This window comes from Musca autumnalis, unplaced genomic scaffold (assembly GCF_047663935.1).
Source record: "Musca autumnalis isolate F117 unplaced genomic scaffold, ASM4766393v1 scaffold_3, whole genome shotgun sequence".
NCBI classification, from domain to species: Eukaryota; Metazoa; Arthropoda; class Insecta; order Diptera; family Muscidae; genus Musca; species Musca autumnalis.
In genome coordinates, this window is record NW_027411866.1 from 51,127,363 (window position 1) to 51,140,041 (window position 12,679).

General features: G+C 33.9%; 1 protein-coding gene across 2 annotated transcripts; it reads right to left on the bottom strand.

Moving 5' to 3' along the window:
• Positions 1-4,437: 4,437 nt before the first annotated feature.
• LOC141399656 (uncharacterized) lies at positions 4,438-10,694 on the bottom strand. Of its 2 annotated transcripts, XM_073978788.1 has the most exons (5): positions 10,518-10,694; positions 5,734-5,746; positions 5,353-5,472; positions 5,175-5,290; positions 4,438-4,680 (listed from the first exon to the last, which is right to left on the bottom strand). In XM_073978788.1, the coding sequence occupies exons 1-5, from the start codon at positions 10,525-10,527 to the stop codon at positions 4,445-4,447; spliced, it is 495 nt and encodes a 164-aa protein (XP_073834889.1). In that variant the 5' UTR covers positions 10,528-10,694; the 3' UTR covers positions 4,438-4,444. The 2 variants fall into 2 exon arrangements, with proteins under 2 accessions (XP_073834889.1, XP_073834890.1); XM_073978789.1 differs by lacking the exon at positions 5,734-5,746.
• Positions 10,695-12,679: the final 1,985 nt, after the last annotated feature.

Here is a 12,679-nt window from a genome sequence, read left to right on the forward strand (position 1 = left end):
TTGTTACAGGTAAACGAAATTCTATTCCTAACTACAGGGATAGTGTAATTAATTCATACACTGACGAAGAATTCATCATGCACTTCCGTATTTAGAGAAACCTTTTTAAAGTTTTAAGCGGAAAATTTGCCGAGAGTTCTCAAAACCAAAAAGTGCGGCCGGATAAAAGATTATCAAGTGAAGATCATTTGGCCATTTTCCTTTGTTTCGCCGGTCACGAAGCATGCAGCTTTCGTGACATATCGGATAGGTTCAATGTAACCATTTTCACCGTTAGCCGCGTAATTTCAAGGGTAACTAATTTCGTGAGTAACTTGAGTCCGCAGGTCATAAAATGGCCTACTGCTGTGGAAAAAGAGGTCTCAAGCCAATATTTCAAAAAAATAAAGTGTGGATTCTCGGGAGGAATAGGTGAGTTTGTAATCAACAGTAGTATTTATTTGTATGTTCCTTTACTTTTAAAAATGGTAATAGTGGCAAAAAATTATAAAAGTGCTATGCTTTTAAAAGTAAGGGAACATGAACACTACTATTATTAATGCATTTTTGGTCCATTTCAATACATATAGGATGTATAGATGGGACACATTATTATAGGCCCACCTTTAGACTCAAGAAATGATTACGTTGACCGTAAAGTTCAGTTTTCTATACATATGCAAGGTATTTGCAACGAAAGGCGTAAATTTATTTACGTTTTTATCGGTTACCCTGGATCGTCACATGATAGCGGGGTAATGCAAAATTCGCCCATTTTCCAAAATCTGGAAAACAAATGTGGAGGTGAGATATTGGTAACACTTTAATTTATCACTTAAATTAATACATGGGATTATAGATTACTTTATTATAGGGGAATCTGCATATCCATGCAACAAAAATATTATAACACCGTATAGGGACAACGGCCATTTGACAAACGCCAAGAAAAACTTTAACATGAGACTGAGCTCTGGTCGTGTCATAATTGAACACACCTTTGGCATTTTAAAGCAAGGGTTTAGACAGCTTTATTACTGCAAATTAAGAGGCATTGAGAAATTATGCCACTTTATAAGAGCTTGCTGTGTCCTACATAATCTTGCAGATGAGGATGACTTCGTGTTTGAAGAAGGCACTTGTGAAGCAGAAGATGACACAATTCTCCTAATGTGGTGCGAGACCTCTTGTGTCAAGAACTGCAAGGTTTGTAAACAGGTTTGTTAAAATACTAGAACATTTTTAGAAAAATGCAGTACATAATAATTGTTTATTTACTTTATAGCTCAATATGCAGTATAATGCAACAAAAACTTCCCAGACTTACTCAACAGCAACATCAATAAATCCGTTTGGAACTCACCACCAATATATTCACGGAAAAGGTAAGCATTTTGAATAGTAATATATGTGCGATTTGACGATTTCTAAATGTATCTCCTTCCGTTAGATGGTAAGAATGAATGGTCAATGACGCCGAAGTATTGGACGAAAAAGATGAAACGCAAAATCCATACTTCAATACCTCCACCAAGGAAACTCACATCAACAATTATGCTTTTGTCTGGCAGTCTGACATGCAATCAATCGGACGACCAATCCCAATTTTACCTTATTTAGTCCTAATTTTTTATAATCATTTTTTAGAAATATTCCCCTGAAAAGTTCCAACTATAGCCAACTACAAATATAATTTTTTATTTAATATGTATATGTTTATTAATTAAATTCATACATTTCTATTATAATACATATACTTTTGTAATTCATTTATTACATTGGTTCAATTAGTTATATGTTATATTTATTATATAATAAAATTAGTTTTGAAAACATATTACACAAAATAGTTCGTTTTAAATCCATTAAATATAAATTGTTTGTTAAATTAAATAAGTTTAATTCATATATTATTTCTATATATCATACATATACATACATTGTTTTTAAATTCATCTATTTGTTTTAATTGCATATGTTAGCTATATGTATTATATATTTAGTATATAATAAAATTCGTTTTGAACACATATATAACAAAACTAGCAGACCCCGGTCCGCGTTGCTGGCCCGTCGTAATGAGTTTTAATGACAACTTTTTATCGACTTTATGCTTGACAATTCAAAAATAGGTATTTTCTACCTCACTTCTTCGCTCCATTGTCAATTTGCAAACCGATGCACTCATAAGTTTAGCAAATATAGTGATTATAAAATAATAGGCCCCGAAATTCGTCTACAAATATATAGCATTTTGGACCACGTGACATTCCTGAACATTTTCTGGATATTAGGTTCAGTAGTTTTGGAAAAATAATGTTTTGAAAAGAGTGGACGTGATCATCAGTTTTCAAGTATAACATATTAAAAAAAAGTAGGCCTGGTCCGGTATTTTGGCTCTAAATATGTACCTAGGGTGCACACAACTTCATTGCCTACCAAAATGTATGCTGAAACCGATATAATCATACGTTTGGCTTATATGTATAGCGTTTAACAGAAAGGCATGGGGAAGGTACCCCACCTCTTCGGAAATTCATAAAATACACATAACAACGGCAAACATTGAGCTTTTGTCGCAAATTTTGTGGAAATCCCTTCAGTTATGACATATTAAAAGAAAACAGGCGTGGTCGGGCCTATAGGCCCTAAAGAAGTACCAAGATTGTAGATTAATCCTTAAATTTTTAATCCGATACATGCATAATTTTTGCAAATATAACGTTTTTTAAAAATATCGCATAGGGGAGGTACCCCGCTCCCTCTGGAATTCAATAAAATATGTAACCTGTTTTCGGTAGGCGTGGTAAACTTTTCTTTCCAAAAAAACTAAGTTGGGTTATGACAGCATTTAATTTTTATTCATAAAGGTAAGACGTTTTTTCAAATACGCCCCCTTCAAAATTCAAGAAAGTATGCCCGTACATTCCCTGACATTTTCAGGAAAATCGGTTCAGTAGTTTTGTAGATATAACATATTTAAAAAAGTGGGTGTGGTCAAGTCATTAGATTCTATAAAAGTGATACATTCGAAATAGATACATTCGTAATTATTGGAAATATAACATTTTTAAAAAAGTAGGGTATAGGGGAAGTACCCCGCCCCTTCCGAAATTCAACTGAATTTGTAGCCTATTTTAAGCGGGGGCCATCCTTGTACATTTCCTGGCAATTTCAGGAAAATCGGTTCAGTAGTTCTTGTAGAAATGATAAAAATTGAAAATTGAAAAAAGTGGTCGTAAATTTTCTTTGCGTAGAAACCCAAATCGGGTTATGGCGCACATTTTACTGAAAAAATTATCGAAATCGGTCCAGCCGTTCTCAACTGATGCCATGACCAACGAACGACATTTGATTTTTATTTTTAAAGATTTAAAAGTTTAGACAAATCGCGATTTCCTTGAAAATCCCTACAGTAGTTTTGCAGATATAACCTAATTAGAAAGTGAGCGTGGTCGGATCTTAAGTCCCAATCTAAGGTTGGAGACACAATCGCCATTGACTCGCAAATAAATTCCGAATTTTATAGAATTTTAACAAAAATAGGGCATAGGGGAGGTACCCGCCCGATCCGAAAGTCCAAAAATGTGTAGCCTATTTTTATCGGGGACCAACCCTGTACATTCGCTAAAAGTTTCAGGAAAATCGATTCAGTAGTTTCGTAGATATAACATATTTAAAAAAGTGGGCGTTGTCCAGTCTTAATGCCCCAAATAAGCACGTAAGGTCGGAGACACAATCGCCATTGACTCGGAAATTAATTTTCAAAGCGATACATTTGTAATTGTTGCAAATATTACATTTTTACAAAAATAGGTCATAGGGGAGGTACCCCTCCCGATCCGAAATTCAACCAAATATGTAGCCTATTTCAACCGGGGGCCATCACTCTACGTTCCCTGAAAATTTCAGAAAAATCTGTTGAGTAGTTTCGTAGATATAACATATTTATAAAAGTGGGCGTGGCCATTTTTTCTTTGCATAAAAACCTAAACTGGACTATGACTAACATTTCCACAAAAAATTATCCAAATCGCTCCAGCCGTTTTCAACTGATTCAATTACCAACAAACGACAATTGAGTTTTATATATAAAGATTATTCGTTTTTGAGTCATTGAACATAAATTTTTTTTAATTTAAAAAAAGAAAATGAATTCCATACTGTTTTTAAATTCATTTATTACAATGGTTTTAATTTCATATATTAGTTATATGTATTATATACTTAGAGTATAGTAAAATTAGTTTTGAACACATACATACATCACAAAATTGTTCGCTTTAATGCCATTAAATATTAATTGTTTTTTTTTTTTAAATTAAGTAAATTGATTTCATATATATTTAATATATATTTACTTCGTCTTTTTAATGGTTTAATTTCATATTATATTAGTTATACATAGTATATATATTGTTAATATGTTTTAAATACACATATTACAAATTTGTTCGTTTTAAATTCATTGGTTTTTCTCACTACCACATACATGCATAGCAATTCTTTCTAATAACTCATTTCTTTTTTCGTTAATTTGTTCTTTTATTTTTAAGTGATTTAAAACGGCAGAGTGGCTATTTCCTACAATATTTTTAACGCTTTCTTCTTTGGATTGACATTTTTCTTTTCTGTAAAGAAAATGCTTTAAATAAGCACCTTTTTTCTTTTCCAAACACTGTTTTGAATTTGAAGGGGTATCTGCAACAAGAAATTTATAAATGAGTCGTTCAGTGCAGACATCGATTAACTTCACTTTTTGAAAAATCTTAAATTTAAGTGCCAAAGCCCTTGATATAGTCATAACTTGTTATATTAAGAATAACTTTCGTCAATAATAATGATTATTAACACCTTTAAATTGACAGTGGCAAATACACAAAGATACAATGTCAAGCACCCAGCAAAAATTCGGATACGTTAGTCTTTTCACATTATATGTAATCTGTAAAGTAATGGGTTACTTCTTAAAAAAATTACATGGCAAACCTACTTTACTCCTCACTAAGTAATGAGGACAGTGGTACAGTGTGTGTTTCCGACTATAAATCCTAGGGTTGTATGTTCAAAGCTCACCGTCGGCACGCGATTTTTTGTTAACTAAAAATAACAGTTCGTGGAGGACATTTTTTGCTGGGAACATAAATATCGTCACCTGAAATGCTTAAAGTCGTATTCGCGGAGTTTACACTTACCACTATCGTCGGAAAGTTCTTCTTGCTTTTTATTCTCCTTTTCGACAATTTCTTCGCTATTAAGGACAAATTCTGGGTTGATTGACTTTTTGTTACCCAAAATATTATCAAGTTCCCTTTAAAAAAGTAAAATAAGTTTAAGAGCTCTGTTCTATTTGATTTGTTTTCAAACACTCACAGTTCGTACGGACATGTCAATTTGTTGCGGCCAGTCAACGAGTTATTTAGCTTTGTATTCTTGTATATCCTCTCCATTCCACGGAATTTGGTTTCCACCTGATCCGCTGTAAATGTGTACCTGGAATGGAGTATTCAAAATTTAGTCGGCAGGGAAAAAACAATAAGTAATGAAGTAGATGCGGATACACTTATCCTGCATCTCCTAGACGCTCTGATACATATTGGTAAAGTTTTCGTTTGTTTTTTTTTTTTAAAAAAGGCAGACTTTCCGGCTTTATGCATATTTTCCTCCAATAGACTCAACATCAGTCTTATTGGGACGTTAAGCCAGAATTGTTTCCCTGGACTCTGAGAAAAGTCATACCCATATTCTACGTACCCGTCCAGGTATTCTGAAAATTATTGATACAAATAATATATCGGTCAAAAATCTATATATATATAAAAAAGGATGATGTTAGTTACTACGCTTATAACTCAAGAACGGCTGAACAGATTTTGACAATTCGCACCAATTCGGAATGGTCTCATGGCAGAAAGGGATAAAACCTAAAAAAATCGTGAAAATTTGGGAAAAATTTGCAAAAATATTTTTTCAATAAAGTCAATTTTTCCACAAATTTCTATCGAGCCTTGCGTTTGGAGTAAATCTTGGCACTTATTTGGACAGTTTTTGGCGAAAATTGTATTTGCACCTACTGTGAGGGTCCACTGTACGCCTTTGTCAATTTTTGAAAGTTGTATAGAATTTTTATTCACAATCAAATCGATCATTTATTTTCAAGCGTCTTTTTAGGAAATTAACAGCGAAAAATGGTTAAAAGGGCTTAGTTTAGAGTTTGTAAAGATTAGTGGTGGTTTCGGTCAGATACCGATTGAAAAGACTAAGATGATAATGCCAAAAGTGGTTTCCACAGTTTTGAGGAAAAAGGTACAAATCCACAAAATTGGTGGGTTAATTGAAACATCAAGAGCTCCGAGGTAATTTCATTGGAAGTGAAGTTGTGGCACATATGTATACTTTTAAACCATAGGTAAAAACATCTTCGAAAGATAAACTTCCGATGTATGCGGTATAATATTTAAGCTGTACCAGATATATGTATTTTGATACTTTTTAGATTCTGCCATGATACAAAAAAGGCAATTACAAACGGCCAAATACATACATACAGACATACATATGTACATTGGTACTGTTGGTACACTGTATGTATGTCATTCGAAAAAAGGATGATATTCAAAATTGGAAAAAACAAGAAATCGGAGGTACTGGAGTTTTTTTGGTCGAATTATCTGACAAATATTCTTTATCGGCGACATAAGTAGGTAAATACTTATTAATCGTTAATTAGTTTGTGATATTAATTTGACTATGTTATTTACGTCGAAATTAAATATAGGGTGACCAAGTAATCGACAACAGTCACGTGTTAGTGTGACAAGACTTCAAGCATCCGAAACACACAAAGAACGGCAACTAATAGAATAGCTCTGTCCATGTTACCAGAGCCATTGCATCTAATACCGAATTTCCAGTGCAAGTAGAATTCGGGAGATCACATTAAATAGAGAAGTCAGAAAAAATAAGTAAAAAAGCGTTAAGTTCTGCCGGGCCGAACTTTTTATACCCTTTACCATAAAATATTCTGAAGTAAAACTGAATAATTATATTCTTTCCTGTCCACAATTTAAGACGAAGATATTTTGTGACCTCTGATACCTAAATAAGGTAAAAAAAAACATAAAAAATGTATTCAATCGGTAAGGAACCTTAAGGAACCTTAAAATCCACAAAAATACAGAAAATCGCGAGGTACCGTTATATAGGGGCTCTACCAAAACATGGACCTATGTTGACAGTGTTTGGTGGAGATGTTTTGTGATTACTAGAAACCTCAACTGTCAAATTACAGGTAGTTCGGTTAAAAATTTTAGCTAATATCCTAAAAATACCGATAATCGGGAGGTACCGTTATATGGAGGCCACACCAAAACATGGACCTATGTTGACGGTTTTCGGTGGAGATGTTTTGAGACCACTGGGAACTCCAAACGTGAAATTACATGTAGTTCGGTCAAAAAATGTAGTTAAAATCCCCAAAATACCGAAAATCGGGAGGTAGCGTTATATGGGGGCTATACCAAAAAGTGTTCCGATATAACCCATCTTCGAACTTGCCCTGCCTATGGTGCAAAAATATAGCGCTCTAGCTCAATTATTGCGAACGCTAGAGTGATTACAACAGACGGACAGACAGAGAGATGGTCATGGCTAGATCGTCTTAGAATTTTATCCTGATCAAGAATATATGTGCAAATGATTAGTTCGATGTGTTACAAACAGAAAAACAAACTAAATATACCCTCCATACTATGGTGGAGGGTATAAAAAAAGACGAACAGACCTGATAACGATCGGATCAAAATGGGTAAATAGGTTAAAATGGGTTAATTGATTAAAACGCAAATTTAAATAAGCACTATATTCAGCATTAAATTCAAATTCATATTCAATTGCTTTAGTGAAATATCGTGTTCAGTGGTGGAAACAAGAATTGCAGAAAACCTTCGATTATGAAACGAGTAGGGCGTTATGATATTATTTTGCTTCAACTGCGCTACCAAATATTTTTATTTACATCGCAAAACGTGTTATTTGCTTAAAAAATATATCTTAGTCCCGATTTAGAGTTACCTAATTTTTTTCGTGGCTATTGTCAGTTTATAGAAGAGAGAGTCGAGGAAAATAGAAACACTTTGCCTTTCAGTACCTTCTCTCTTCGTCAAAGTGACAATTGTCGAAAGTACAATTGTCTAATGTGCATCGTCCTAACAGTTCAAAACAAAGAAATATTTGCCATTGAACAAGGTGATAGCAATAATAGTATTATAGATTTGAACCAAAGCCATAAAAGGAAAATTCTCTTATTTGAAGACAAAATTTTGATGTATTCAATAAACTCACAAAAATATATGAAGACTGAGCACCAAATTTCTGTAATATTTGGTGGATAATGTGGCTAAAACCTTAAAAACCCCAAAATTGGGTGGTACCGTTCCACATGGGTTACATCAAAACGTGAACCAATACCAACAATACCATTGGGAACCCTCAATGCAAAATTTTGCCGTATTTGGGCGTGAAACATATGTAAAATCTTCAAAATTCCGAAAATCGGGAGGTACCGTTATATGAGGTCTATATAAAAATTTTTATCGGAAAAGTGTTTTGTAAAGTGAAAACCCCGCATCTAAAAATTCAACCAATTTGGTTCTTAAGTTTAGCTAAAATATTCAAAATACCGAAACATTAAGAAGTACCGTTGCATGGGGACTATCCCAAAACGTGGACCGACCTTCCCAATTTTTTGCTTTCGACATTGTCAGTGAACTATAAGTATTTATACCAAAATTCATCTGCCAACGCCAACTCCTTTTATATTTGGCCACCGTTTATGAGGTGTCACTAAACTGCACTTATTTCAAATTTTGTGTTGGAGGTACCTGAAGGAGTGGACCGATATAATCCATATTTGAACCTGATGTATGCCTAGAGGTAGTATCACCATTTTGAACATTTGTGGTGAGGCACCTGAAGGAGTGGACCTATATGGCCCATCTTCGAACTTAAATCAAATCTGGACAAAACATTTCGATACCTAAAATGTGAACCGAATCGATTGATCCGTTCGAGAGTTATCATGCGCACCAGCCAGACAGACGGACGGACATTGCTCAATCGACTCCAAATTGTCTAAAACACATTTCGTCCAAACATACTTGGGGTCTAAAACCATTATTTCGATGAGGCACATTTTTGGTCGTATCAAAGTGTATATACCCTCATTAGCCTAAAGGCTGAGGGTATAAAAACAAGTAAAAATAAGTCGGCTTTGCCTCAGCCTATATCAGTTGAAACTTTCATCTATGGACAATATTTAATTGAATACCCCCCCTTACGAAAACCAAAAAAGCGTTGCAGAGGAGGTGCCTTAAGAAATGCATCAGCATAGTACATTATGGAAGTGGATTTCATATCTATTGGCCGTAGGATAACTTGGAGGTTTTGGACCACCATGTCAGGAAGCATGGACTTATGGACTTGCCCACTACAATCATAATATCGCTGTAAACAGGTTTACTACAAGTAGCATAGGCATAACTTTCCAAAGGATCTTCAAAAAGATCCTAAACTTCATATTACCAAAACATGTTGAACTTTTGTGGAGGAGTTGAACTAAATTTCGACAAAATATTATATCTAAGGTTTTGTCCAAATCGGTTGCGGTAATCGAGGGAGTGGACCTATGTATATTCAAACCTGATCTATGCTTTGCAGATATATTACGATGTGCAAAGTATGGACTAAGTAGGTTATTGTCTTTAAAACTTATTGTGCGCTCCATTTTAGCTAAAAGTTTTTAACTTTTGTTGTTGTAGCAGCATATGATGCTGGCTTGGCAGCCGAATAACTTCTGTATGCTTCGGGTCAATCCGGTACGAAAGAACCCGCTGCTGTGGGATTCTTGAGTGTACCGATGTGCTCATCTATCTTCGAACGTATACCAAGTTCGGACAAGAGTTATTGTGCGCACAGTCAATAGACAGACGGACTTCATGTGTAAATCGACTCCAAATCTCCTGAAACGAATTCGTCCAAACATACTTGGAATCTGAAACCATTATTTGGATGAGGCACACTTTGGCTGAATACAAATGTCTATACCCTTGTTCGCCTAATGGCTGAGGGTATAAAAATAAGTTTGTATATAATTATAAGCTCATTTTTCTCCTTCTCAGGATCTTTCTCCAGTTTTAGGGTTGTGGCGATTGGGTGAAACCACAAAGCTATTCGAGTTGAGTAGGTTTGGCAGGGCAGTTGAAAAGGTATACTGTTTCGATGTAAACGATCTATAGACACCCATTAAACTGTACATAAGTGTACATGGACCAATATTCGAACATAAACTTAGTTTGAAAAATTATTACGAGGCCAATTTGGATCAAATCAGTAGATCCGTTCGAGAGTTATCGTGCACTCCAACCAGACGGTCACACATATATGGCCAAGGCTAAATCGACTTCCACTTGTCTGAAACGGATTTCTTCCAAACAATCTTGGTGTCTAAAATTCCAAAACCAATTAGTAATATAGCTCACCAGCCTCCATTTTTAAGTAAATTCAATTCCAACGATGCTGTGTTTTGCTTATGTGTTGAGGCTTATTTTCGTTTTTTATAATTTACTTATTTCTTTTCCACTAGTTAATTTCAACCTTTCGTTTAATTTGGTTTGATATTTTCCCAAAGTTTTGGGTAAGTTATCCAATAAATTAAAATATTTGCTTTTTTTTACTATGAAATGCATTTAACAATGAGAGGAATTTATTCTTCTATTTTGATCAGCTGTTTGTTAGCGTCATTTTGACATCTGTGTTTGATTGTGACGTTTCTGCTCAATGTTAAACATTTTCCGTTCCCGTACATTTTGGAAAAATCGTGTGCGTTGAACTCATTTTTGACAGTTCTCTCTTTTGCACATTTTACCATTAAAAAAGTACTGGAACGAAGCTTATATAGGTCATTGAGCAACATTTATTCAGGCAATTGCCAGTTGCATAATGTAAATCTTGGCTATTCTATTTTTAGTAAATAATAAATGGTCTGTTCCAGTACTGCAAGAATCTACTAATTTTTAATATTTTTTCCGATAACATAAAGGAAAAAATGTTATCGTATTACAAATAGTAGCTTCTTGCAGGTTCTGGAACAAATCAAAATTTTGTAGTATAAAGGGAAAATATTCGATAACACAGTCGAACAAAGGTAATATCATCACGTCCTTATTTTTTTTACAATTGATGATTTTGAAACATCGCAATTTCTCAATATGCTATTTCATTCAAGCAATTATAGATATAAATTTCGGAATGTCTGAGATGGGGGTCATTCTTTGTTGAGATGTGGCAATTTTTCGGAAATGAAATGTATATATTTGCTATGTAGATATAATACGATCTCTGGGGATTTCAATTTGTTTCTTTAATGTTGAATATAAAATTTCAATGCAGGATGAGCGATACGGTAACACCTAAGGAGCGTGGTCGTTATCTTGAAATGTGTCATTGAAAATTTTTGATAATGCATTTGATGAATCGATTAGAATGTTAGAATCAAAGATTTTGTACAATCGAAAGAAGATAAAGAATTACATTCAAGTTTTTTAGTTTAATGTCTGATTTAGTTCATGATAATTTGTAATACTTTCTAAAATTTAAGCAGTCCTTATCATGACAGAAAAATACGTGATTCTAGCGTACAGTTTAAAATTATTTATTTTTCTACTCTGGGGTATTGGGTGTTTCCAATGAACGTAACGTTTTCAAGAACTGCATACCCAATTTTAACACAAGGGCTTAACAAATTTGAATAGAAGTGTCTAATCGTTGTCAAGTAAATAACTTCATTATTCGTCTGGTATACCTTATGCCGCTGTAGAATTTGATCTCCCGAATTTTACTTGTTTTGTGCGTTCGACGCGTAAGGCATGTGAATTCAATGTCAAAACATCAATGAAGGAATAATCATACAAATTAAATTGACATTCACTCCGGCAGGTCGTTTGTCCACTCTGAGTTAGATTTTAAGGCATCAGTTAGTGCCTAACTAATGCATAATATCTATGCATTAACAGCTGTAATTTCAAATTGGTCTTACTTACACGCGGCTGTTTTCTTCTGATTACCTGATCGCAAATATTTAGTTCGTTAGTGTATTTCGACGTCGGATTTGGTGCGAAAGATTAGAATTTCTATTACACAGCATTGTAAATATAACAGCCAATTTAATGTCACAAATTAATGTGAAAGATCTTTTATCCATCTACTTTCTGGCTTTTCTTCCAATTTTAAATATCACACTTGTTCTATATCTTTGGTAATTTTTCATTAAATCGAAGTACTTATCATCCCGCTCTATGCCATTATAAGTAGCTGGTAAAACTCAAATTTTTTACCACATACGTTTCGTTGCATATAAGACTTCGAATATTGTTGCAGAAGGACTGCTATTAGCTATTTTCTTCCAAAATTCGGAAATAAATTGCCATAGTTTATCATATCTATCACATTTTTCTTAGGTATTTCGAGTTCGTCCGACCTTTTATTCATACAAAACTAGCGGACCCGGTGAACTTCGTCTCGCTATTAAGGTATAAAATTTCATACAAAAACTCAATTTTCGATTTTTCCAATTTTCCGACTTTTACACATTTTTTACACCATTTTTATATATAGATTTTTAATAAAAAATCGTTATTTTTAC